We start from the raw sequence: 26,851 nt of genomic DNA on the forward strand, positions 1-26,851 counted from the left end.
AAGTAGAAATGGGCAGGAGGTCACCCGTTGCCCTCTTCGTGGCCCTCTGGGCCACCCAGCTGGGCATGTGGGCAGCGGGACGCTCCAAGGTGAACCCCAGGATCATCACAGCTCCACAAGGTGAGTCCCGCTTGGCTGCAACCTTGGGATGCAGCAGCAGCGTCTGCAGCTGACAGCTACTCCCTGCGCCGTGTGTTTTCTACCTATGTCTTGTCTTTTGAGAAGAGTTGGTCTTTTTTGGTTTTATTTCTTTTGTCTCTTTGGGCAGCCAAACCGCCTGTGATCTCAGGGAGGGGCTTCTGGCTTCCTTGATTGCTTTTAGTTGAATTTTTAGACCCCTGTTCTTGCCAAGTCCTTTCTTTTCTATGTTCTAAAACCATTTTCCTACAAGCTGGGTGTATTAAAGGCTGTCGAAAAGCCCTGAAACAGACACAGTAACCATTTCCCCTAACTTGCAGGGCGAATGGAGAAGTGTATTTGCATAATAGTTAATTTTCTTATTCATCTGATGTACTTGCCCTGTTAGCTGCAGACCAGTTCTGTGAGTAAATGTTTGCAGATGATCTGTATTCTCTGAGAAAATATATGTGCCTGAAACGGCACGCAAGGACTAATAATCAGATCCAATCTTAGCAGAAACCGAACAAAGAAATGTTTTCACGGAGCGAGCTTAGAGCACGGCCCCGGCTTCGTGTGTTGAAAAGAGCAGACTAACGTTTACTGGTTTTATCATGTGTCTTCCAAGCTTTTTGATTACTACCCTCCAGGGAGGCTTTAACAAAAGCCCCGGTCTTGTCCCCGGCGGTTCTGGTGTTTGGCTCAGCCGAGCTGCAGATCTCACGCTGCTCTGCAGTACAACAGCCTCCTCTGTCTTTTCTGGTCGCCGGCAACTTCAGAGGACGCGAATTTCCCGTGGTTTATTCTGCGCCATCTGTTATTCCTCTGCCGTTATTTATTCTGCCCTTCTTCCTCGTCAGGCCCACCGCTGCCCGCGGGTGAAGGGCCGGGAGCGGAGGGGAGGGCTGGGTGCGTGGCTCGGAGCTGGCCTCTTCTGGCTCACAAAGGGGAGAGACACCAGCAAGGAGGGCAGCAAAAGGTTGCTCATGGTATTATGTCATTTGCTTTGGTTGCTGGCAAGCAAAGTGGCTCAGAGAAGGGAGCTGCAAGCAGAGGAGAAGGCACGAAGCTCGAGACCCAACAGAGGACGGGGTCGTGTTTCTCCATGGATATTTCCCCTGCACCCCTTAGGGGAGCGGGAGGGAAAGTTAAATTACTGGGGTCTGGTGTGGTCGGAAGTGCCTGTCTTGGAATAAAATTGCGCTGGGGGGGAAGAGCAGGCTCGGGGGAGTGATTTGCACCTGTCTGTGGGCCGCGCTTGGCATGCCCGCGCGGTGCGGTCAGTCGCCCTTCCCTGCCCCTGTGTCAGATGGTGGCTTTCCTGGCAGTGGGCACAGCGGGGATCTGTCGCTGAGGAACTCCAAAGCAATTAGTGTTAGGGCATTTCCCTGCAAGGGGATCAGCTCGTGCTTATCTCTATTTCTTTTTTTTTTTTTTTTGAGAGCTTAGCTGGGACGCAGGCTTGGGGGGGGATTCAATTAGGGGGAGGAATCAGAGGCAGCCGTGTGGCACACTCGTTAAGAGTCACTCATATGTCCTACTTAACAGATTGCATTTTGCTCGGTGTAACCTCTACCCTTTAGGAAGTGGGTCAGTGGGTGAGGAGGAGGTTGGAGAGGAGGCTCTGGAGGAGGGTGAAGAAATGGGACAGGGGCAAAGGGGACACGGTGGGTGGCACTGAACCCTCTCTGACTTCCCCAGTGCTCCAGGCGCAGCGAAAGGCAAGCGCAGCATCTTTAGTAGAACCTGCAGGTCAGCACACTGCTGCTGTTCGCATCCATGTCTAGAAACTCATCCCTTGCCGTGGGGGTGATGGTGTTGCAGGGCTCCGTTTGCGCCTCGAGCCCTGGTCCTGGGAGCTGGATGGAGAAGAGCAGCGGTCCGGGACGTTTGCATGGCCGTTTGTGCCAGGGCTGGACCTGGCGTGCCGCGTTTGCCGTGGTGCAGCGCTGGCCTCAGCCCTGGGCTCTGCTGGAGCTGGCAGCTCTTCACGTAATTAAATTTCTTACACGCCACAGCCCATCGCTGGCACCAGGTACAGCAGCCTCAGCAAAGGCACCTAGAGACGTTACAGCCCTGCGGGCAAAGGAGGATATTCCTGGTGCTGGCCAGGGCCCAGCTCTCACTAGGAGCAAAGAATATGTGTGTGGGATCCCTCCCCGGGCTGTGGTGCTGGGAGAGAGGAGGAAATTGGTGCTGGGCAAAGCTGCAGCTGCCCTTCCATCTCTCAGCCTTGTTCCCTTCACCAAAGCCAGGGAGATAAAGCCCTGGCCTCGCTGCAGGCAGCCTGAGCTACTCTGCTGTTTCGCCCCGCGGTCCCTCCTTGTCTGGTTTCATAGCAAGAAATAGGTGAGGGGACATGGTGAGCTGGGAAAAAAACGGAGCTGGGCTTAGGTGGCACGATCCTGAGCTCAGATCTGAAGACAAAGAAACCGAGTTGGCCTGTCTCGGTGCTTGGAGCTGCCTGGGTTTAAGTAATTGCACAGTCCTGGGGACTTGGACTTGTGGCAGTGGGGTGGCTGGAGCACCGTGGTCTGCGGATCTGCCTTGCTCTGCAACATGCAGCACATATAAATCCAGCCCGAGGCCTCGGCCACGGATGCTTGTTCTGCTGCTATTTCGCTTCCCTGATGCCACAGTGCAGGAAGGGTTAAGGAAGGTGCACGCTTTTCCCCAACATCTGCCCTATTTCAACACGTACTTGGGAGCGTTTGCCACCGAAGGTGGGGTGAGGAGCCCTGGAGCCCTCCCAGCAGCTGGCACAGGTGGCAGCTCTCTGGTCTGGCTGGGTAAGCAGTTATTTGAAAGCATGTCTGACTCTGCAGGATTTCTTCCTCTTAGGGGAAAGACACTTGGAACAAAGGACTGAGGTCATCTCCAGATCACTGGTCATATCTGAAGTACTTAAGGTCCTTTTTACTGTCAGGGACTTTGCCTCCTTCCCCTTTGCAGCTGACACAGCACACAGATAGATCAGGGTCTCTTTTGGCTATTACCCTCCTCGGTGTCCTAAGGAAGGAAGATTATAAATCATAGAATCATAGAATGGCATAGGCTGGAAGGGACCTTAGAGATCATCTAATCCAACCTCCCTGTCGTGGGCAGGGGTGCCTCTCGACTAGATCAGGCTACTCAAGGCTCTGTCCAACCTGGCCTTGAACACCTCCAGGGAGGGGACATCCACAACTTCTCTGGGCAATTTATTCCAAAGTCTTACCACCCTCATACTGAAGAATTTCTTCCTAAGATCTAATCTAAATCTGTTCTCCTTCAACTTAAACCCATTTCCCCTTGTCCTGTCAGTGGACACTCTTGTAAAAAGTCCCTCCCCAGCCTTCCTGTAGGTTCCCTTCAGGTATTGGAAGGCAGCTATTAGGTCCCCCCGAAGTCTTCTCTTTTCAAGGCTGAATGTTCCCTGTTTTGAGATTTGCAGAGTGGGAGTGAGTTCAGCCTTAGCAGCCTGGGCTGGCGCAGAAGCAAGTATTTCAACCTTGCACGCTGTGTTCTTGCTTATCTTCCCTTTTATTTCTATCCTCTCCCTGCCTCCATGGATGTTTTTCTAACGAAACGCTGACCAGCTGGGCTTTGCTTTGAAAAGGTGCGTTCACATCCCACACTGAACTTTTGCTTGTCAGCACAGATAACGTGTTTACTCTTCTGATCCATCTGCAGAGATGGAGACCGCTGTGTCCCGGGGCTGGGCAGAGCTGTCTGGTTGGCAGAGCAGGCAGATACAGCTCCTCTGTCCAGAGCGGGAGCGTGGCATCCCACGCTGGCTGTCTCATGACCGGAAAGTCACCGAGCATCGGGAATGCAGTGAGGACAACAAGGAGCCTGAGGGCTGGGTCAGGCTCCTATAGCCGGGGGCTTTGGTGCAGAACAGGAATCATTTTTAACTACTACCATGTTGAAAGTTATCTTGTCCCTGTTTACTCGCACGTGGTAGATCCGAGACAAGCTCCCAGCCCCTCTCTGGTTGCCTGCTGCGTTCGCACCTCAGGGTGGGATGGGGTCTGATGGTTTAATTATTCCTGTCTTTCTCATTAACAGATGAGGCTGAAAGATGGGTTCTGAGCTGGTGTGTCCCTCACAGGAGATAAGCAGGTCCCACAGGGGAAAAGGAAGATGATACACTTGACCCTTGACTGGCTCGACTGCCCTGAGTCACACAGGGGGAGCCAAAATGGCAGTTTCTGGGAATTGCCCACCCTGCCAGTAGTAGCTCCTGGGCTTTACCGAGCTCAGCTGCCTCTCCTTAGGAGAGAAGGAGCTCTTCTAGCAGCTCTTCATGCTCAGTGGTGCTACAGTGCTGTCTGCCTTCAACTAGCAAAGGAAGAGAGGAGCTGATCAGAGGTGAGGCCGAGCTCTCGCTGATGGGGAGCGGTGGCAAAATGAGAGATCGTGGTGCTAGCACCAGCTTTTACTCCTCAGTGCCAGTGACACTGTTTTCTTAGGAGCCACGGCCCCACGGGTGTGAAACATATTTGTAGGCCAGTTTTGCACGAAACTCTCGGAGCATCAGCATTTCCAGGAGAGAGCTTCTCACTTTCCCAGCAACGCTATTTTCTGCAGACGGCTCGTTTTCGCAGGGTGGGAGATGCTGGTACCATGAAATGTTAGTTGAAAATATTTTTTGCTCTGCGCAGATTGAAAAAGAAAACCAAACCAAACAAACCGAGCGAGTGAATCACAACCACCTCCTGTTGCAAAGAGCTTGACACAAAAACAACAGGCATGGGCGAAGTAATAAAAGTTGTGGCTGCTTCACTGAAACGCTCAGGGCTGGGGAAAAAGAGCCACATTCAAATTGCTGACCTGCAGCCCAACTCTGTGCCAGCCCTCGGGCTGAATCAGGGTCAGAATTGCAGAAAATTGGTCTGGGAATGTTTTCTGTAGTTGCTGTAGTCCGGCTCAGTGCAGCACAAACTAAATCTGAGCCTGAGTATTCGAGTACAAACTAAATCTAAGTATTGAGTACAAGATGCTTTTTAAAGAAGCATGTATCCAGAAAAAGGGCTGGAAGGTGAGTTGGAGGGAGGAAATTGGGTGTTTTGCAGCCAGCTGTCTCCTGTTGAGCTACATCCTATGGTGTGCGGCTATTCCTGGTTGCTACAAGAATAGGACTTGTTCCTCCTTTCTTTTCAATCCCAGCTCTGCCCGGTGTAGTAGCCCGTGTCTAACTGCATTCGGTGTCTGGTGTGGCAGAGGAAGGCTCTAAGAGTGCTGCAGGAGCTGGATGCAGAAGCATCTCCTACCATCTCTACTAATTCCAGAGCAACTTAAATCTGGAGCAACAAGCTTCATATAATAACCTAATACTGCCCTTAATGACAGCTCTGGTTCTCTAGTGCTAAACCTATCCAGTGCCCAGTTTGAACACTGTTTATCTGGTGTCAGCGTCCTCCTGCAGCGATGACTCCGCATCTAATTACTCACTGGGTTTAAATTATTCTCCGTCATCGGGCGTGCGTGGACTGGGAGGGAGAGGGCATCTCAAGTTTAAGGAGCTGTAGAAGTTTCCTTGGGGGATGCACGGAATGTCCTGGCCAGACACCTGCCCTTGGGCTGCTCACGACAACCGTGGCCATGAGTTTTCTCATATCTTGGATAACGCAAGTTTTGGAAAGTCTGAGTGTCTGGTTTCAAATGCCTGACTGTAACCTGGTGGTTTGGCTTCCCAAGTCTGAGTAATGCAGTGCCGCAGCCAAAGACGGATGCAAGAAGAATAAATACTGGGTGGTGGGGGGTCAAGCAGCCAGAAATAGCGTGCTAAGAAGGTCTGTATGGCACTCCTCCAGGCTGAGACCTAGCTGATACTCCTTACAGGGGTGGGAAGCCTACAGCAGCAGGTAGGAGGACTGCAAAGAGCAAGACGGTCCTTCCCAATCTAGCGAGAAAGTCCCCTTGCTGCGTACGTAATCTCATCTGTTTTCTGTAGGGAACTGAGACTTCACCCTCGTTCCGCAGCCACGGAGCTTTCTTCCCACCTTTAAACCTCTGCAGAGGCTGGAGGCTCCACGGGGGACTGCACAGGTCCCCCTAGCCTGTGTCCACCTCCTGGCGAGCCTCCCTTGGGCTGGGAGAAGAGGGTATGTGCCCGAGGAGGGTTTTTCAGCTGCCGTGCCCTACCCAGCAGCGGGGAGGTGGGAGATGGCGGCCAATTAAGCTGAAAGGTAAAGCGGCTGTTTCGCTGGTGGATGCTCGTAGAGGTGCACGGGGCAATTTTTGTTCTGGAAGGCTTTTGAAGATAAATCAGTCTCTGGAAAGTGATCTTCCTAGTAGGAGGGGCAGCCGGGCTCTCCAGATAGCAGCTCTCCTGCTAAAAGCATCCTTTTGTTGTTCTGCCGTTGTTCCAGTGACCGTATAATAAAATACCATAATCACAGGCTGAGGTTGCCCAGCTTCCAGCAGGAACACGGCACAACTCGGGACCATCGTTACAGAGAAGGGCTTTTAGGGAAGTAACAAAACCTGGCTCTAAATTTAGCGCCCGTGGTCCGTAGGGTGCAGCCAGCAGCTCGGCTTTGGGGCTGGTAGGGAAAAACGTACCTGCTGGATGACGAGCTGCATGTGAAATCAAAGGCTCTGGACTCATCTCGCAGAGGCACAGGCTTCAGTGCTGCATAATTTTGGGGGGGTGAGCATGCAGGGGCGGGCAGGGGATATCGGGAATGCGTTAGCATGCGTGGAAAACACTGCCGTGCCTGTCGTAGAGTCGTTTTGTGTTTAAAAAAAGGAGAAACTCATCTTTCTCGGAATGCAAAGCGCTCCGGTTCGAGCCTTCCGAGGGTAAGCGGAGCCCTGCAGCGCTGCCCGTGTTCACCAAGCCCTGCCTGATGGCAGAGGCTTTGAATTCAAGGCTTGTTCCTTCCCGGCTGCAGGTTAGGGGGTCTCTTTTGTTGCTTTGCTGAGTGGGCGTTTGGGATCGCTGCCGGCTCTGGCTCCGGCTCGGAGGCCCCTCGCAAAGGGGATCCAGGCTGCATAGCTCTCAGAAGAGCTTTTGAGCAGCCATGCCCAGCAGCTGCGCTACCAAACCGAGATTTTTATTTAATTTTTCTCTTTCTCTCTGCCCTAGCTCACCCCTGCGCTGAATACTGCTGGCAAGACACTCCGGAGCTTACCAGAAATAGAGTGGAAATCGTTAATGCGCCAGAATATTTGCCTTCTGGAGTGTAACTCTAAAAAAGCACATTTGTCTAGTTATAGAATGTACTTTGTAAGCTCGAGCCTTTCCTCTGCGCTAGCGCGGCCCTCCCGGGCATTTGGATTGTGCACAAGCTGAGAGCTTTTGTCGGCTGTATCCCTGATAACGCAGGCTGAATTGTTTCCTCTGCTCCGGAGCGTTTTGCTGTTGATGGCAGGGATCCCTTGGGCAGCGGAAAGCAGCTGTGTGAGCACCCTGGCATTGCAGGGTCTTCAGGAGCAGTGGGGAAGAAGCCAAAGAAGAGGCAAGCGGCGGCGTGTGGTGGTAGCCAGGAATGTAGCTTGGCTAAGGGTGGAGAGGTCCCGCTGCGGAGAGGATGTAGATGGTACTGATATATCCGTGGCTTTGCTCTTTCCTTTGGAGGGGTGCTTAGAGGGAGTCAGAAGCAGTTGGAGAGGGGTGTGGGAGAAGGTAGCGTGAGGTTTCTGGGCAGATGATGAAATGCTTGTCTCCAAACTGTCTTGGGGGACAGACAGGATGAGAAATACCCGACAGGTTAAACTCCGTCGCTCTGACTTGCCGTGAACTGAGTACGAGAAAGAGGAGTGAAATGTGTAAGGCAGTGAGGTCTGGGTTTGAGTAACGTGGACTTCCCGGTTGCACGTCTCCCCTCCGTGCTTTCACACCTCTTCCTTCTGGGTTTCCCACAAGTGCACGGACCCCTCTGCAAAGGATCAGGGTTGCACGTTCCCCCTGGTGCTCTCCAACCTGCTGTAGGGTGCCAGTGGTGCCCAATGCTGGGCTCGCTGGTTCTCCACGTGAAGGACAATGGTCACAGATGGAAAAGGAAAAGGAGCAGCACATGGCCCAAGCCCTTGCTCTCAGCTGTGCCACTTTTGGGAAGCGAACCGTTTCCTACAGGATGGAGGGCATGGGAAAATTACGGTCAGGGCTTTTACCCACCCTGGTCTTATGAGAAAGCACTTTGGCTTCACTGGGAAACTATTTTACTTACTCTTTCCTTTCTGGTTGCACACATGCTCTTGGGATCTGTCTGTGGGAGTGTCTGGCTAAAGGAAAGGCAGCTGCTCTGACGTCAGCATTGCTGCCCTACCTGGTCAGTGCCCTTCCCTGCCCCGATGGGAAAGGTTGTGTTGGTATGAAATACGTAAGAGATGACTGATGCCTGCAACAGGGCTTGTCTGATCTGCTTTCCTGACCCTGCCCTTTGTGGAGCTGCTGGGCACAGCCGGTGACTGCTCCTGGACTCCGGCAGTTGGTACTAGAAATAATCATACCCGTGTTTCATCAGTGGTTTTTCAGCTGGTGCGGCGTGCTCGGGGCAGGAACAGGAGAGATGTAAGCAGTGTGGCTGCCGTGTAAGGCTCTCGTGGTGGGCATGGGCACATGCTGAGGGTCTCCCCGTGGCAGGGAGTGGCATGGGCGCTGGGAGAGCACGGAGGGTTTTAAAGAGCAGGAAATGTGTGCCTGTGTCTGGTCCTGCTTCAGTAACAGATGCTTTTAGCACTCTTTCTGGTTGCCTGTTTTCTGCCACTGCTGCTCCCCAATATTTTTTGGCCTGTGGCAGACTGATACTGCAGAGGAGATTTGAGGGGTCCCTGCAAACATCCTAAAAAGGAGGCAGGGGAAAGAGACCGGGAGGGGAAGGCAGGCAGCACAAACCCCGTCTGAGACATGCCAGGCACCAAGCTGATGGGTACCAGCTCGTGGCTGTGCTCCCAGTCCGCTACGTCGTGCCAAGCTGAATAACTAGGGGACAGGGAGGGAGTGAAAGGGGAACAAGGATGATATTTGGCCCTGGGAGGGCTCTGGAGGGAGCTCTTGGGGGTCCGGGATAGAAATATTGGTTCCGCTCTTTTTATTTTGCTTTCTTTCAGAAATGTCTGATGTTGGGGCGTAGGTTGAACCGAAGTGGTGCAGGTCTGCACCGAGGGATGATCCTTCAGCCTGTGCCTCTGTGTCCCCAGCACCGAGAGGTGGCTGTAAGGGTCCCAGCTCCCAGGGGGGCAGCTAAACCCCTCGGCAGCGGGCTGATGGTGTAAGCCGGGGAGAGGAGGGAGCAACGGGCTGGTGTGGGTTTTTTTGTGAGCAATGAGAAGGAAGTGGTTTCCCATATTGTATTGCCTTTTCACTCTTTTCTCAGAAACCCCTCCCGCAAAAGCGTATCGCTTTTCACAAGACGTATTGGAGACCTTGCAACTCACAACCCTTCAATTACTCTGTGGCAGGTCAGACCAACCCCCCCAGTGTGTCCCTCCTGGGTTGTCTCATCTAGAGACAAATTGTTCCTATAAAAAAAACCCCATTGCTGCAGGATCTGCCGGGTCCCAGAAGCCGGTCAGACTGCTCGAGGTGTTCGTCCCCTGGGAAGGGAGTGGGGCTCTGGGGAGGCCCAACTGTGGTTTCCTTGTGTCATGTTGTTCCCTTTGGGTAAAGTCACGGGGTAAGGAAAACCTAGCTGCTCGGTGAGCATAACAGCTCCGCGGAGGCATACTTCCTCCTTCTGAAATGTCTCAACTTGGGAATTTATAGATCATCTAAAAAAAAACCCCAAAACCCGCAGCTTGGCTTCTTGCCGACATCCGTGGCGGAGCTGGGGAGACAGACGGCGCATGGCTCTTGGATGGGAGCGGTGTGGTTCAGTCCAGTCCTCCTCCCAGGGATGGAGGGGATCCATGGCAGCCCCGTGGGGTGTCTCCATCCTTCTGGGGTGGGTGCTGTGTCTTCCCGTGCTCCTCTTAGAGGGGACCGTCTGCCAGTGGGGCTCCTGGGGCCAAACAGATAGGAAATCTGGGAATTGTTCTCTTGGTTTCGTCTGGAGGAATAGTGAAACTGGAACTCGCTGATGTCAGAGACTGGGAGTCCTGACATCTGAGTGACTGAGACAGTGGACCTGAATCCCATTTCAGGCCCTTAAAGGAAATTTGCCCGTGCTGGGCTGCTTGTCACACATCCTGCATGTGCTGGGGAAGCGGAAGAGGGATCGCTGTCATCGAGTCGAGACAGCTCTCGTTCCCAAAAGTGGGATGATTTGCAGGAACCTGGAGCACACAGTCAGCCCTGACTCATGACCGGGCTCACATTGCTGGGGCATGAGGGCTCGTAACACAGGTGTAGGGACAAATCCCAGGGAGGGAGAGACCCCTCTGCATTGCTGATACGTGAGTCAGCAGTGAGAAGGCAGCTCTTCCTTCTGCCGTCAGAGCCGATCCCAGTCGGATCGCGGCAGAGCTGTGCCGCTATCAAGGTGGTAATCCATTTGGTGTGTTCAAAAAGGAAGGAAGAAATAAAACCTGTTTGGAAAAGGAGGGAACGAGGAAAAGATGCGAGCGGTGCCGTGATTCAGGCAGGAGCGCGCTCACTGTCAGACCTGCAGGCAGCGGAGCAGGTGGCAGTGCCACGGGCATCGTGCCGGGGAGCGGAGAACTTGTGACAGCGATGATCGACAGTGTTGTAACGCGTTACAGCGAGAAGAGCTGCCAGGGCTGCCGGGCGGATCGCCTGGGCATCAGGGAGCGTGGTGGCACCAGGGATTTGGCTGCGTTCGCCGTGGTGGCGAGCTTCAGCACCGTACCGGTGTACATCCCGCTCCGCCGGTCAGGGATCCTGGCGAGTGGCCCAGCCCCGTGTCCCTGGTCCTATGGCAGCAGCAGGAGAGCTTCAGAGTACGGGCAGCTGAGCAAGAGCGAAGCTTCCCTGGCTCAGGGCAGCACAGGACCCGTGGTGTGAAGGGGGGTAATGCCAGGGAGCAGGTAAACCCCATACCCTGCCTGGTTTCCCCCCTTCATATTCCAAGGGGTGTCTCACTTGATGAGGGTTTTATGAGCAGCAAGTAAAGGATCTGCCTCTTGTCTGCATCACCAGCAGGTTCTGATCTCATCCTGCTTCCCTTTTTATCTTTCCCAAGCTTTATTTCGGATCTGTATTTTAAAATCCTGGCACCAGAGCAGACTGGAACCATCACCTTCGTTTTAGGGAGACGCAGTCCTCCCCAGTGAATCGTAGACTGGCAGAGACTCACCCGCTGCCCATGCTGGGAGCTTCAAGGCGGTGACTAAGCCGAGCATCTGGGATGCCGAAGCCGGCTGCTAGACCGGGGAACGGTGGAGTGCGGAGGGGAAAAAAGACTGCCATGGCTGAGTCAGCCCTCTAGCCGGGATGGGAGCCCGGTGGTTGAGTTTGCCTGCGACGGGGCTGCGTGCCTGCGCTGCGTCTCTAGGTGGATGCCAGTTCTGGAGGTGGGGGGCACGCTCTGCCCTTGCACGATGCTCTGGGAATCAGACCTCACCGTGGTGCTGGCTGCGGGGCGGGGGGGGCAGGCTCTGCCTGAGCTCTTGGTGGCTTTCCAAAGGGGGTTCCTGGACCCAAAGGGAGCCAAAGAGCCCTTCGGCATGTCATTAAAGTCGGATTGCCCAAGCCGTGTCTAGGGAGACCAGCCCGTTTCACCCCGTGCCCGGATCAGACGGATTGCTCCGTCTGTTATCCGCATTGCTCTGTGTGTTTGGGATGGGCCTCCCTGCCCTCACCTCCTCCAAAGCATCTCCCTCTTCCTTTCCCTCCTCGTCCATTACCTCACCCCACAGGCATCCTTCCGAGATGCGCAGGGCTCCCTCCTTCTCCCTCGTTTAATATTATTTTTCTTCAGCCTGCTGTGGCGCTACTCCCCATCTCTCCTGCAAAGCACAAAGCCGCTCTTTCTGCCATTCATTCCCCCGCACCGGGGTTAGCATTTCACTTGACAATTGTGCCATTGATCTGCGTGCTGACGGTGGCGTTGGCAGTAAATGCCAGGCAAAGGGACATGGCGGGGTTAGCGAGGCTCTGGAAATGAGCCCAGTGTCTTCTGAAGCTCTGGACTCGATGTCAGAGGGAGGGTGGTGGCAGGGTCTTGTCCTCCCCCTTGCAGGGGGAGGGCAAATCTTTCTTTGCAGTGTCAAAAGCAGCCTTGGGCTTGCTAGGAGAGGCATGGCCCCTGCTTTGGGGACATAGGGTAGGCCATTAGATGCCCTCTGCCTCGTCATCCCTGGCTCTTGAAGCTGTTTATACCCCAGTCTGTGGGTGCAGAGTTGCTCCCCCTGATCCTGCCAGATGAGAAGTGGATCAAACCACTTGCTTAAGCTGAGCTGTTGAAGGGAGAGCAGGGGCTGAAGGGCAGCTTTGCAGGTCAGCCAGAGATGCAGAGGCAGAGGGACCCCAGCACCCGCTCACGGAAACACCTTTAAAAGGCTCCCTTCCAGATCGAGTTAAATCAGGGCTGGAGCAGCAAACACACGTCTGGGCCGGGGCAGAAGCCAGTAAACAGCAGAGCTGTTTACTCTCAGCTCAGTGATTCAGTGCAGTCCCTGGGAAGCAATAGGATAAATAATGTTGGCGCCAACTAAATTATTGTTTTAGGCTTGTTTCCTTCTGACTGTTTGAAGAGAAGTGCGTCCTTGCAGGTTAGCACGGCTCCCGGAGCTGAGCCTGAGGAAGGGGTAGTGATGTGAAAAAGCCTCAAAACAAAACCGAAGGTAATAGGAGCACGCGGGGCTGAAGCATGCAAAAGGGTGAGGTGGAGGGAGAGGGGTGGGGAACGGCTGCAGGTGTATGTTTTTGTGGATTTGCAGCAAATGTAAGGGCTTGAAGGTTTGAAAACAAGAGCAAAGTTTGCTGAAGTCCGGCCAGATCCTGCTCGCGGGGTGTTGGTGCTGGGTTGTGCTGGCAGGGGTGGCTGGATGAGGGAGAAGGGCTTTAGGGGCTCCCCTGTGCGTGGGCTGTTGCCTGCCTGCTCCGCAGGTTGGACCAAGAGGGGGATTTTTGAGGACTGTTGAGAAGGGGGGTGGTGAAAAGGGGATTAGTCCTCTCCTCCCCGGCAAGCATGGACTGAGTCTGTGGCTGATGGGATTCCCTGGGCTAGCCGACATGCCTGGCTGGCTTCCCACTTGTAGGACCACTTAGGCAAATGAGTTGCAGAGTCACTCTGAAAAGACTCGATGCCAGCTTCTCCAGCAGGCAAAGCACCTGCTTGGGAGTTTCTCCAAGTCCTTGGGCTGGGGAAGGGACAGGGAGCTGGGCTTTCCTAGCTGCGGAGTCCTGACTGCCAAATCCTCCCCCCTCGCTGCCGTGCAGCCCCGTGGCCTTCATCCCGCGGTGCAGGGGAAGGGCAGCCTGGAGGTGTTGGGTTAATGAGAAGCTGTGGGCTGGAGGGCAGTGGTGGTTTTGTACCATGGCACACCTCCACCCCCTATCTCTGCAGCTGAGGGCTCTTGTGAAACAGTGGCCCGTGGGTTTCCCATCACAAGGTGGTGGCTGGCAGCGTCCCCCATTAGCCAAATGGCTGATGGGAAAACCTTGCTGGCTGGGTGCTGTGGAACCCCACAGGGCTTAGAGACCCTGAGGAGGTGCAACCTGCAAATCCAGCAGGCGTTCAGTAGCCCCAGTGACCTCTAATAAGTCTTTTTTGCCTCTGCGGAGCCTTGGTGGGACCCCTGCACGGCATGCTCTAGGCAGGGGGGGTGGCACTGGGCTGTGCAAAGATTGGCCTTTCCCTGTCCTGCCAAGTGCCCCTATAAATAGAGAGGGACACGTGCCACTGATTAATTGCCTGTCTGCAGGCAGCCAGTTCCCGAGGCAGACGCAGCCTTTGTCTGTCTGCTGGGAGCAGCAGAACTTGCCAGGAGAGAGGCCCCCTCATCTTTGGCAAAGGGAAAAGAGGGAGAGATGAAAACAGAGTCACGCTAAGCAGAGGTCAGTGCTGATGGGAGACTTTTCCCCCTCCGAGGAGCAATCCCTCTTATGTCATCACTGCAAACTATGTTACGGGACCGGGTGCCGTGCACCATGTGCATTGCACCCTGCCACGGAGCTGGGCCCCGGTGTGGCTGCTCAAAGCTGCCCAGATGTGGCTGCACCATCCTGGAGAGGGATGCAGGACCGACGGACCTCATGGAGGGAGAGCAAAAGCCTCAGGGCAGGAGGCTCACAACTGCAGTGCAGGGCCAGCCTCCCACACCTGAACTGGCAACGCAGAGGGGAAGGGAGGATGTTTATAGGAAAGAAGAGCTCGGAAAGCCAGAAAGTGAAAGAGGAAGGAAAGAGGGGAGGACAGGCAGTTCTTCCTCCCAGCTGGGCCTGGAAAGCTTCCTATCTGCAGCAACCAGTTGTGACATGGGTCCTAGGTCTTGCAGCTCACTACTTGTTCATGTCTGGGGCGTAGAGCCCACGAGTTGCAGCTTTACATGCATCCTTCCCCTGTCACATACAGGCTCAGGCCTGGGGGCTCCAAACCCTGTCCATCCCTTCTGGCCCTTGGAGGGAGGAAGCTGGTGGAGAGGTGTGATGCTGGGCTGTGGCTGGAAGGAGATGATCTATGCCGTGGGCGCGGGGAGGCAGACCCCCGGCAGCAGCTCCTCTCCTGTTCAGCCCAGTAAAACCTCACGGCTCCAGTTATGTGCTGTGCAGGGTCCCAAAGTGGGGCACAAAAAGCTGTGGGCCTGTCAAATGTGAGACGGTGTGGGAGCCAAATCTAAGAGGCAGTTGCCCAGAGTGGTGGTCGGAGGGTGGCCGGAGAGAGGAGGGAGCCCTTCATCCCAAAGCTGGGAAGCAGGAGGCACTCGGCTTCCACTTAGAGCCCGTGGGAGGGCAGCACTCACCTGGCTGCTGCAGAGCCATTTCTTAGTCACTTTGAGCTCCTGCAGCAAAGTTTCCCTTCCTCCTCCTCCTCTTCCTCCATCAGCAGCCCTGCAGGGGCCAGATGAGGCCGCTCCATTGTATAACTCTCCTGTCCCCTGGGGCCAAGGGGACAATAGCTCAGCTCTGAGCCTGGGAGCTGCCTTTCCCTGCCTGCCTGGCGCGGGGCCAGCCATCCCAGAGGGCCTCCAGCCCTGCGTCCTTGTTTTTCTCATCGCTCGCACCCGAGGACACGGAAAGTTGAGCAGCCTGAGCTGGGTGCAGTCAGCTGCAGTTCCCCTGACGAGCCTCTCCGTGCTGTCCCTAGGTGCAAAAGAGTACGTGTTCCCCAGGAGTGAGAAGTACCCAGTCTTCTATCATAAAGAAAACAGCTCAGCCGTCTACGTCGGAGGAGAGGGAAAGCTTTATTACTACGACTTTGCAACCTATGAGAACTACACGGTAAGGATGTTCTGCCAACGAGTTTTGCCCTGGAGCCCTATAAGAAAGTGTCCAGCATCTGTCTCACAGCCCAAATGCTTGCTCAGTGTCTTTGCCAGCAGCAAAGTCAGGCCTGGAAGGGTCTGGTCCGTGCCCTTCCCTTCTGGGAAGGCACAAGGTTGGTGTGACGAACGGTTGCAGTGAGGAGGAAGTTTCCTACACTGGTTGTAGGTGGTTTCTTCCCAGGCTGTGGCCCTCCTGGGGTCTTTGCTGCCTCGGAGGGAGGATTTTTCTGGTGAGGGACCCTTTCTATAGCGTGAGAAGGGATGCTCAGACTCCTGTCTCTGGGGAGAAGCCATGTTTCCGTCCCTTTCCATTGTCAGAACCCAGACCTCTTTTCCTTGAAAGCAGGAAGTTCTGGATCACCTGGGCACTGAGTTAATAGAGCAGGAAAACACCCTCAGTTGGCTTTCTCGTGACCCCTTCTTGTACTTCTCAAACAAGTCGGTTGCTGAAGTTTGGGCCCAGAAACTTCTCTTCTTATTCCCAGGAACAGTGTGATTCGTGTGTCCCAACCCTCGGACATCACCACCTGCTGTTGAGCACCCGTTGCCCAAAACAACAGGTCCTCTCCCAAAATCCTTTGGAGAGCAGCCCAGGCTGGCTGCCAGTCATCCCTGCCACTTTGGCCCCGCATCCCTGCTTCTCCCCATCATCTCGAGGGCCTGAGAGATCCAGCCCTGTGTCCCCAAGCATTTTCAAACGCCGAGGTGGGGAAAAGGGCTGCTCTGCAGTGTTGAATGGCCTTCTCACCACCGTGCTTGCTTTGCTTCTTGCTGAGAGAGTGACTAGTGTGTGGTGCATGGGACTGAGCCCATGTTAGTTGACTTTTAGAGGGACAGAACTAAAGCATATCTCTTTCTCATTTATTGTAGGAAGACTTCCCAGTGAAAAATGAAGGACAGTGCATGATGCCTGGGAGTTCGGTAGGTTCTATCTCTGGTGGCATATGAGAAGAAGCTTCATGGGTGAGGGTTGAAGGACCACTGGGGAAGGAGCTGTGTGTGCTCCTCACATGCTCTCTCTGGGTGAAGAGCTCCAGTGCCTGTGAAGCAGGAGGTCAGATAAGATACCAGTTTCCTCCACTGGTTGTAAGACCCATGACAAAGCTAAGAAGCCGTGGAGCAGTGTGTTTGGTAGTGCTGTGGGCCTGCGCTCTGCCGTTCACAGCTGCTCAAGGTCCTCTTCTTTTTCCTGCAGGAGGACAATAAAAACTACCTGACATTAGTGGAGAAGTATGGAGATGGGATGTTAGTGTGTGGGACTGGTGCCTGTGCTCCTACCTGCTGGAATTTGGTATGTTGTGGCCACCTGTGACAGGAGCAGAGCAAAGCACTTGCTGTTTTGTTTTGTGTTATCTCCGTCTGTGAAATGGTTCCCTGATCCCCCTCTCCTTCTCAGAGTGGTCTGAACTGCCCAAATGCCAGCTCCCTCGGGCTGCTTATTGTGACAGCACGGGACAGCCTGCACGAGCAGAGGTCCACACGTGCCACCTCTGTGCTTGCTTGCCATAGCCCCCCACTCCTCACCTCCTGCCTGCAGCAGGGGCTCTGCCTGGCCTGACTGAAGATGGGCCACGTCCCTTGTTTGGGCTGTGCCAGCCAAGGAGAGCTGCTTTTCTCCTGCCCCGGGGGTGGATGTGGGCACCTGGTTCCCCTGCACTTATCACACTTCTAAGAGGCCGTTTCTGTCCTTCCCCAGACGCAGAGGAAGGAGATAACTTCATGGGATGGCAGAGGTATTGCTCCTTTCACCCCTGACTCGAATACCCTCGTCGTCGTTGATGGTAAGTCTCAGTGCTCGTGTGTTGGGCTCTCCATGGTGAAAAGAGGCACCTGGGCACCTTGAGGCTGCTCCAAGGGCTCTTTGTCCCTCTGCTCTAGCTGGTGATTTGCCTTAGTGCTTCTTCCTTTTGCCTCGTTGAAAGACACATGGTTCTAGGACAGAGCGTGGCACAAGGGTTCTTTATTCCTGTCTAGGACACAGGAGTTGAGTCTATGGGAGGGGAGAGAACAATGGAAACAGAAGGGAAGGAGGGTCCTGCAGTAACCCCACTGCTTCGGACCTGGCAGAGGGAGAGATGGGGCTCCTTTCCAGAGGAAGAATTTGTCCCTAGCAGTCCTTAAGGAAAAAGACTGGGGGAGTTCTGCCAAGCCTGCTCAGTCCTAGGCAGTGAGGACTGGGTCTCTTGACCTGTGCCCACCACCGCTGTGAGTCTGTGTGCCCAGAGAGTTCTTGGTTCTTTGTTTCCTTCCTCTCAAAACCCTTCTGCTCCCTCTGGAAACAGCCTGCTGTAAATGAGCCTTCCTATCCCACAGGTCATGACATCTACTCCACCATCAAGAAGAGCCAGCAGAATGGCAAGATACCCCGTTTCCGTCGAGTGAGGGGGGGTGGAGAGCTCTACACGAGCGACACAGTGATGCAGAGTGAGTACGGGGGAGATCCTGAAGGTGTGGGACCCACCAGGTAGATAAATTGGTCTCTTTGTCAGTCCACACTGTGGGCCATGCTGAGTACACAGCACGGCTTGGAGAGGTATGTCCTCTTTGCCCAGCTGTGATGTAGCTCCCCAGCTTCTTCCTTGAGTTGGGTCACCCCTAGAGCTGCGGAGAGGGCTGATGGATGGTCCCCATCCATGATACTGATGAGGAGAGACCTAGTGGCTCCTCCAGCTCTCTTGCTGCTTGACTTGAGGGAATTTCACTTCTTTGTTTCTGGAACAAAACAGCTGATGAGTGAGTTCCTCTTGCTCAGGGTGAGGAGATGGGGAAATGGAGAGAAACGGGTGGCAAGTCTCCTATCGGATGCTGGAAGGAAATATGGTTGTGTAAAGGTGCCCATCAGCTGCTGGGTGGTGGTGGAAACAGGAAGAGCAACTTCCACTCTTGAGCAGTGACTCTTTCCAAATCCCCAGCTAGGGTGAGACCTTGAGGCAGGAAAACATTGGGCTGTGCGTGGAACAGGGTGGGGAACAGAGAGAAAGGACCCTCCTCACTTTCCACGAGCTTGTTACACTGCCTTTCCCCAAGCCTCCCCAGTGACACCAGGGAACAGGAGATTATTGAACCCCCAGCCAAAGCCAAAAATCAAATCAAAATGACACCAGGACAAACCAGGACTTGTGCATGCAGGGCAGTGGTGGGAGGCGACCCAGGCACCGGCAAACCAACCTGATAGACCCAGAGCCACGAGGCTGATCCCACACTTACACAGAACTCCCTGCCACAGGGACATGGACTAACGATGCTCTGAGGGACCTTCCTGCTTCTGGCCATGTCCTTTGTGGCAGTGGTGTATTAATAGGAAGAGCATCATTGGGTTTTCCGTGCCAAACAAACAACAGCACAGCTTTCTCCCAGTGAAGGAGCCTTCCTGTATGATTATAGCTCCCCTGTGCAAGAAGGGAGAACGGGTTTCCTTTGCTGCTGAGTAGCCAAGGCTTCACCGGGCTCGGGAGACTCAGCCTCCGAGGGAACGGGTGTGTGCAGTTGGGCAGGAGGGAGAAGAAGGGGAACCCACTGGGAAGGTGGCACGTGAAGAGTGGGTTAGTGTGAAACATGGGTCAGGTGTAGAGGGTGGGCTCAGACCGTCCTTTGCCTGGAGCACAGGTGGTGTTTGTGTTCCCTCATCTTGCTGGAGGGTGAGCGGTTAGCAGCAGAACATGCTGGTTTGGTCCCCACTGGTGGCTTTTCAGATGAAACCTGTGTGTTCGGGCTGAGGTTTTCTGATGGCTCGCTTCCCTTTTCAGACCCTCAGTTTGTCAAAGCCACGACGTTAAGGCACGAAGAGCCTCACCAGGACAAGATTTACTACTTCTTTCGTGAAGACAACCCAGACAAGAGTCCCGAGGCCCCCAGAAACATCTCCCGCGTGGCCCAGCTGTGTAAGGTACCACGGGAACAGTGTACGGCGGGGAGGCAAGAGTGTTACAGAGGTGGCAAATGGACATGCCAGCTCACCTGGTGTTATTGGCACATGATTTGGCCCCTCTGGCTCCCATCTTACCTGCAGGGGAGAGAAAGCCCTGTTCTGTCTCATTGGGATGTTAGAGAGGTACATGATTGTTGCAGTGACCAGCATCAAATATACCTTTGGAGCATCCCCCAGTTATCCGTCCAAGATGCTGGATGGGGGGAAGGAAGGGGCTTTTTGGTGTTCCCTACCAAACCCTGACTCTCTCCTTTCCCTCTCCCCCAGGAAGACAAAGGGGGCACCGGTTCGCTCTCTGCTTCCAAGTGGACCACCTTCCTGAAGGCCAGCTTGATTTGTGTCGACCCAGTCACCAAGGGCAACTTCAACTGGTTGCAGGATGTCTTCTTTGTCCCTGCAAGTAACTGGCGGCACTCCAAAGTCTACGGGCTCTTCACAAACACCTGGTGAGAGCCTTTGCAAAACGAGGGCATGTCCTGTCCCGTGGGCCAAATCCTTTTTTTCACCCCTTTGGTCTCCCTGGCAGGCATGTGAGTGAAAACCACCCAGAGTGTACATGGTCAGCGAAGGTGTGATCCATGCAGCCGTGCCCCAGCCATAAGGATGATGGCCAGTGCCTTCCTGACCCTCTTTTTGTCTTATGACCCACAGGGGAAGCTCTGCTGTTTGCGTCTATTCCTTTGGCGACATCGACAACGTGTTTCGGACATCCAGACTCAAAGGCTACAATGGTCCCAACCCAGAGATCAAGCCTGGGCAGGTGAGTGAGTGATAAAAGATGCCCACATGATGCGGAGAGGCCCCTCGAGGCCAGGAGATCTGGTCCCTGGGGTTATCAGAGTAGCTGGGGAGAGTCCGCACCACTGAGCAGCCAGGAGAGAGCTGGGGCAGCGAGGAAGGTTGCAGGCACTGCAGGAAGGATCTGTGCTTGCTTTATTGCTGGAAACAAAAGGGGTCTGGATATGGTCCAGCGCCTTCATAGAAAGCGAGAAGAGATGGGCTCTTAGGTGCCTCGACAAACAGGTCTGAGAGCTCTCGTGCGTGAGGCTGGAGAACAATGTCTTGCCTTGTGTTTGCTAACCCCCGTGGGTGTCACCAAGCCGACCTGCAGCCCAGCCCCACAGTCATGGGTGCAGCACTGACCTGGCAGCTAACAGCGGGGTGGAGGAGGCTGCCCTGAGCTGCTGGGGGGGTGTCAGGGCGTGAGTCTCCTAAATGGCATCTTCTGCAGGGGGGATCGCTGGTGGGGCTTGGTACAAGCACGATGGCAGCAGCCCCAGGACTTGTTTTTACCCTCAGGACAGGCTTGTGCGCCATGCCAGGGCATCCTTCTCTGGGCTGAGGTGTCTGCACTGTGCCCTGCCTTGCTCCCCTGCCCCCCAGCCTCGTCCCCAGGGACCTCTCTGACTCTGATGGTGGCTTTTGTCCCCTCTTGCTGCAGTGCGTTTCCTCTGGACAGCACACCCCGAGCGAGACCTTCAAGATAGCCGACAGTCACCCGGAGGTGGAGGACCGGGTGGAGCCCGTCTCCCCCACCAAGAGCCCCTTATTCCACAACAAGCACCGCTACCAGAAAATTGGGGTGCACGAGGTCTCTGCGGGTGACGGACGCAGCTACAACGTGCTTTATCTGGCAACAGGTACTGGGAACCATTCCCTTTGGAGTTCCCCAGAACTCGAGGGCAGGGAACACAAGGGAAGCAGATGAGTCCTCCAGTGCAGAGCGAAACAAGGGGCTGTGTTCCCAGCTTGGCATATGTTTGTCAAGTGGGAAAGAGCTGCCAAGTCCCAGTACAGCTAAATACATCCAGTTTGGCTGCGTAGGCAAAGACAGGCTGACAGCAGAATCCCAGCACGTGGGATTTACCCTCTTGGGCTGCTCCAGCCTGTGGTATATCTCAGGCCAGACGTTTTAAGGGCAAGGCAGGGGTAGCACAACTCTCCCCAGGTGCAGCTTTACACTGCCAAGCAGCAATCCTTTACGAAGAGACCCAACTCCATCATCTCCTGTCCCCCTGCTCGCTCTAGAGCAGCAGCACAAACTTCCTGCGAGGCTGGCACCTCTGGCTGGCAACCCAGCCAGCGGATCACAGCTGCTGGCGGGGTGGTCCTGGGGCAGCTGGAGATGCTGCGGAGCTGGGCTGAGACAACTCAGCTGCAGCTGAACAGGATGGAGAGTGAAAAGTTGGTGAGCTCAGGCAGGCTGGTGCCTGGCTTCCCATGCTCTGCAGCTGCTTGGCTGCCCAGCAGGTGCAAAGGTCCCTAACGCAGCGCTTCCATCTCTTACCTGCCTACCTCCCTGGGCTTGCTCCTTAAAGCTGATTCCTTTTTTTCTGCACTGTGCTGGCGTTTCTTCACTTGTGGAGGGACTTTCTGGGGCTTTTGTTTCTCAATCTGTGATTAAAAAATGATGCAGATGGCTCTCAGTAGGTGGCCCGGATTGGATTAGGAGCCACCCATGCTCAGATTGTTCTTATCTTGCCAAAAGCCTTAGCTTAAAAGCAGCTAAGGTCTTGCAGAGTCCTGCCAGGGAGCTTGCTGAGAGAGATGCAGGGCTTGGCAGGGCAGCTGCCCACCCTCACTGAGGCAGGCATGGAGGCAAGGGCCCGCACCTGGAGGGTCCTAATCTCTGCCTCATCTGGCCTCACATCTTTCACCTCCCCCAGTTTGATGGTGGAGAAGGCAGAGGCTGTTTGGGAAGGGGAAACCATGCAAATACTAGAAAGAAGGTAAACTTTGAGGATTCCCTGTTCCCTCAGGATCCGTCTTTCCACCCCTCCACCAAACTGACTCATTTTCTTAAATCACTGGTTTGGAGTCGTTTAACTGGGGAGGGGAGTCAGTTTAATTAGAAAAACAGAAAGGCAAACCCCCAAGTCTGAGCCTCAGGCGAGCGGCGAGATGAGGCTCATGCACGAACAGGCTGGTGATCAAAGCAGAGCTCCAGAGCGGTTGGGTTTGCTTGCCGAGACCGTTAGAGCTCATCAAAGGCACAGCTGGGTCCTGAAGGGCGGTGGGAAACGGGCTCCTGGTGGCTCTTGGCTGGGAGGATGACTGTGGGAAACGCTACTGTCTGGAGGACGATTTCTTAGCAGAGCAAGCAGGCTCCTTCTGAGAAAGGCCCCGTCTTCTCTGGGTGGCTGGTTTCGGGAATCCGGTCAAGCCTGGCTCTGCGGAGTGGGCATTGTCTGCCACAGCGAGGGCTGGAGGCAGAGCTGGTTCTCTGCCCGGCTTCCCCACCCTGCCTGCAGCCCCTCTGCCTGCCTTTCTTCTCTCGGCGTGCTTCATCAGGCTCTCTCCTCTTTCTTCCTAGACAAGGGATCCATCCACAAGATCGTGGAGCTGCCAGACGGGGTGCAGAACATCATGGAGCTCCAGGTCTTCCCAAAGAAGGACCCCATCCAGTCCATGATCCTGGACCACACGAGGGTGGGTCTCTGCCTGCTCTGCAGAAAGGAAAACAGTGGGTCAGGCTGTAGCTTTAAAAGCAGGCAGCAGGGGAGGCAGGGACAGATGGTTTAATGACAGCCCCTGGATCTGGAAGTAGCCCCTGGATCTGGAAGTAGCCCCTGGATCTGGAAGTAGCCCCTGGGTGGCTTTGCGGAGGGTCCTGCAGCGAGCTTTGCTAAATCCTAACGGCTGGGCTGCTGTCCCCAGTCCTGGGTAACTCTGGTCAGTGGGTGTGGAGCTTTTCGGACACCTCCTCTCCTCTGGAGGCGAGGGAATAATGAGGCTGTTTGCTCCCTGGGCCACACCCCAGCACAGCGTTCTCCTCTCCCTGCAGTTGTCCAGCCTCGTTGTCCAGCCTTGCTGGCAGACGGGCTGTCGGACAGCGCTGGTGCTCCGGCCCCGAGGTGACACCACTGCTGTCACTGATGGAGGGCTGGTGGGGGAAGGATGGCTGCTTCCCCTCCTGCGATGGGGCCGTATGACGGCACTGCCTGCAGACCTACCAGTCCCGCTGGTGAAATCCACCCTGATATCGGAGCGAAGCTGCAGGAGAAGTGTACTGGGACACAGTGCCGAGACAATCAGCCCCTCTGCTTTCCTCCTGCAGGCCATGCTGTACGTCGGCTCGGCGGAGAGAGTCGTGGAGGTACCCATGGACATGTGCCGGGTGTATCGCAACAACTGTGCCAGCTGCTTGCTGGCCAGGGACCCTTACTGCGGGTGGTTCAACGGGACTTGTCAGTCGATTTATCTGAACCGGTACGTGGCACCGACAGCTCGTGGTTTCTCCCATCTCCTTCAGCTGGTTGCTTTCACATGAGAAATACCCAGAAATACCCTCAGCATTCCCCTTCCCGACCAGGGCCGTACGTAGTTTCGAGGCCATCTTCCCATCACGGAGAGAGATGAGCTCGTTGTGTCCAGGCAGTAACAGCACAGATGTCTGTGCTGTCCCCAAAAACTGTGCCTCTGCAGGGGTCCGTCCTGCTCTGCTTGTTGTGATGCTGTTTAGAGCAGTTGATTGTGGTGAGCTGCTGGGTCTCATGTTTGTCATCCACCAACCTCCTAAGTAGGGGCGTGGAGGTGTTTTTTCCTACCCAGTAATAGCAGGTGTTTGAACTTCCTTCCTTATCTGATCCACCACATCTGTTATGGGCGATTCCTAGCCCTGAAGCGCTGCTTCCCTCACGTTGATGTTTATTCCCATCTGCCAGGGAGGTGCGTCAGAACCTGAACCTGGACCCGTGGCAAAGAAAGTGCCAAAAGGGGGATTTTAAGGAAGGTATGTAAAGGTTTTCAGCTGGAGGCCATGTACACGGACGGAGGGGGTGTTTGGGGCAAGGCGACTGATCTTCAGGTCTTTGGGTTGCACAAAGTGTTGCAACTCATTGCTGGAGAACTGGGGATGACCATGCTGAAACCAGGACACCGAGCAAGTCTGAGCTTGGAGTCAATTGCCAAATAATGTATTTGTGAGCTGAGTGAGAGGGCTTCAACTCTTTGTTTGCTGATGTCCTGGGAGGAGTGTCCCGTGGACTTCACCAGGCATGGGTCAGGCCCTGCTGTCGTCATTAAATGGCTGTGTAATGTGTCCCCGTCGACCCAGCTGTTCTTCCCTCCAGACTTGTGGGGGAATCCGTGATTGCTGTGTATGCCTGTCTCATCCTCCCCTTCTCAACCTCATCCCCTAGATGACTATCAGAACATCACAGTCGTCCCTTTCTCCCGCTACTACCTCAACTGTCCCATCGAGTCCCACTATGCCACCTACAACTGGTACCACAACAACAGCCTCATCAAGACCTGCAACACCACCCACCCCCAGCAGGACTGCTTCCACTTCATCCAGAACGTGAGCCACGTTCACTACGGCCGCTACGTCTGCGTCTCGGAGGAGGACGGCTTCATTCAGGCTTTGGTGAAGGAGCACCTGGTCAACCAGCTCAGGTTCATGTCCCAGAAGGGCCAGGCCACCATGACGTTTGGCTCTTGGCTGCAGCTGCTCCTGATGGTGGTGTTGGTGGAACTCTTCCACTGAACACGACAGGACCGTGTCCCCACCGTCCTGGCTGCTGCTGCTCTTCCTGCACTTGCTGTCTGCTCCTGAGGCGAGATCTCCCGTTCTCTTAGTCACTTCTTGGACATTAATCTTTGACTGGCTCAGAAGGGGCCCTGGGCAGCAACCCCTTCATCTTTGGCCTTGGTGGAAGAGTCACGGTGAGGAAGAAGCAACTGCAGGGCTGGATGGAGATGGGTTTGGGGACAGGGAGGGGAAGGGGTGCCCGAACAGGCAGGGGACACGTTCGCTGTACCCAGCAGTGTGAAGGGAGTGGTGTCACCCTCTCCCCGAGCCCACGCTGGGAGCTCTGTACTGGTTATCGTCCTCAGCCTACTGGGGGCGCGGACGTTCAGGCGACTTCTGCCGATGTGCATGCACTGATCCTCAGGGCACGCTGCCTCCTCTCTTTGGGAACGTGCATGTGATGAAGAGGAGGAGCCAGCCCTCGGCCCTTCGAACTGGTTGATCTACGCTTTGCTCCAAGCGGGGACTGATGCCTCCCAAGTTTTTAGTGGCTAATATCTGTTCGGGTTGGCAAGCAGCTGGAACGCTCCCAGGGTGATGTGTGAGTCCCCTTCTGGGCTGGAGAATTGGGCTCTGGAAGGATTTTAGGATTTGGTTTTGTTTTGATGGGGGTTTTTTTTGTTGGTTTTGCAGCTGGCTTTGATGTGGGAGGGAGATGGGGAACTAGCGTTGGAAACCTGCAGGTGAGGGCAGGCACAAAGTGAGCGTTTTGCATGGAAAAGCCTCGGAAGGTGACTGTATTTGGGATGTGGGAAAGGACAGACCGAAGGGGACAGGAAGGGAAGGTAGAAGCAGAGCCCGAACCGAACCTGGGGAAGGTTCCTGGGAAGAAGTTTTAAACGCACAAATCCTCTGCAGGCAGCTAAGGGCATTTATCCATGGGCAGCAGGCAGCCCCTGCTCCCACCACCTCTCCTCTGGGAGAGGGGACCGGGCTTCCTCAGGGAAAGAGGCGGCAGGCTGCCGATCTCAGGGCGATGCCGACGGGCTCGGGGGACGCGGCGGCTTCCCCACCGCCCGGAGCAGATCTGCCTCTCTCCCTCGCAGTGAGGGGACGGAGAGGGGACCAGAGTTTGCTTCCCTTGGGCTTTGAAGTCTCCGAGCAAGACTAAACTGTGAAAAAACGGGATGCTCTCCCTGCGCCCGCGTGCGAGGGGTGATCCCACACCTTGTCCGAACTTTTCCCGGCCCTCTTGACCGCAGAAACACCCCAGCCTTGGGCTGCGTGACGGAGCGGGTATCGCATCTCATGCTTCCAATAACCTGGCACAGCTCCTGCTTGGTGCCTGCCCGGAGACACTCAGGAGTGCCCGAGGGGTCTTTTTGGCAAGGGGCAGAGAGGCCACGTGCCTCTCGTGACCACGAACTATGGACAACGGGCCAGAGCTTCCTACTGCACTACATTTCCAAGAACCAACCTCCCCCTCCCCGAGTCTAGGGTAGAGCTTCTTACATCCCTTCTCGAAGCACTTTAACTTTGTGAACTAACAAATACCTATTTATTATCAACTGCTGATTGCTGTACTTGTATAATTTTATAAAATTATAGAAGATGGGTTCAAATTAGAGGAGAGAAAAAAGAAACAACTCAACAGCTACCAAAAAAACCCACAACCTTTCAGAGCTGTGACCAAAGTGAGAATGTGATCGTTGAAATAAAGATCGGAAAAGAGCAGGTGGAGGCTGACTTTGACCTCGGGAATGGCTTTTCGGAGCACACAAACGGAACTCCTGACTCTCTTTTTGCTGCTTTGGGGGAAAATAAGCCGATGGTTGACAGCTGGAGCGGGGAAAAAAGGCCAGGTGTGGAATGGAAGGAAGCAGGGAATAGGAATTTGAGCTTTTAAAATGTGCCAACAAAAGCAGGAGGGAACGATACGTCCCCCTCTCTTTCAAAGCCTCTGTTGAAGCACCTTGGCACCAAGTATTGGAGGGGATGGGGGACCAGCCAGGGCA

At 54.8% G+C, this 26,851-nt stretch overlaps 1 protein-coding gene across 2 annotated transcripts; it reads left to right on the forward strand.

The window, feature by feature from the left end:
* On the forward strand, nucleotides 1-25,068 carry SEMA7A (semaphorin 7A (JohnMiltonHagen blood group)). 2 transcript variants are annotated; one of them, XM_009986032.2, is made up of 15 exons: nucleotides 1-120; nucleotides 15,258-15,391; nucleotides 16,306-16,356; nucleotides 16,631-16,726; nucleotides 17,132-17,216; nucleotides 17,749-17,859; nucleotides 19,182-19,321; nucleotides 19,631-19,809; nucleotides 20,015-20,123; nucleotides 20,805-21,003; nucleotides 22,677-22,792; nucleotides 23,421-23,572; nucleotides 24,028-24,095; nucleotides 24,247-24,249; nucleotides 24,505-25,068. In XM_009986032.2, exons 1-15 carry the CDS (start codon nucleotides 9-11, stop codon nucleotides 24,849-24,851), a joined length of 1,902 nt encoding a protein of 633 aa, XP_009984334.1. In that variant the 5' UTR covers nucleotides 1-8; the 3' UTR covers nucleotides 24,852-25,068. The 2 variants fall into 2 exon arrangements, with proteins under 2 accessions (XP_009984334.1, XP_086476398.1); XM_086620272.1 differs by lacking the exon at nucleotides 24,247-24,249.
* The last annotated feature ends 1,783 nt before the right edge of the window (nucleotides 25,069-26,851 follow it).

The sequence above is a fragment of the Tauraco erythrolophus genome, chromosome 14, assembly GCF_009769465.1.
Source record: "Tauraco erythrolophus isolate bTauEry1 chromosome 14, bTauEry1.pri, whole genome shotgun sequence".
Taxonomy (NCBI): domain Eukaryota; kingdom Metazoa; phylum Chordata; class Aves; order Musophagiformes; family Musophagidae; genus Tauraco; species Tauraco erythrolophus.

What these genes read in the sequence shown, in the direction of transcription:
- SEMA7A (XM_009986032.2), top strand. Translation starts at nt 9, where the DNA reads ATGGGCAGGAGGTCACCCGTTGCCCTCTTCGTGGCCCTCTGGGCCACC. An exon ending in GAGCGACACAGTGATGCAGA is followed by an intron (nt 17,860 to 19,181) that starts GTGAGTACGGGG and finishes TTCCCTTTTCAG; the next exon opens with ACCCTCAGTTTGTCAAAGCC. An exon ending in GGGCTCTTCACAAACACCTG is followed by an intron (nt 19,810 to 20,014) that starts GTGAGAGCCTTT and finishes TATGACCCACAG; the next exon opens with GGGAAGCTCTGCTGTTTGCG.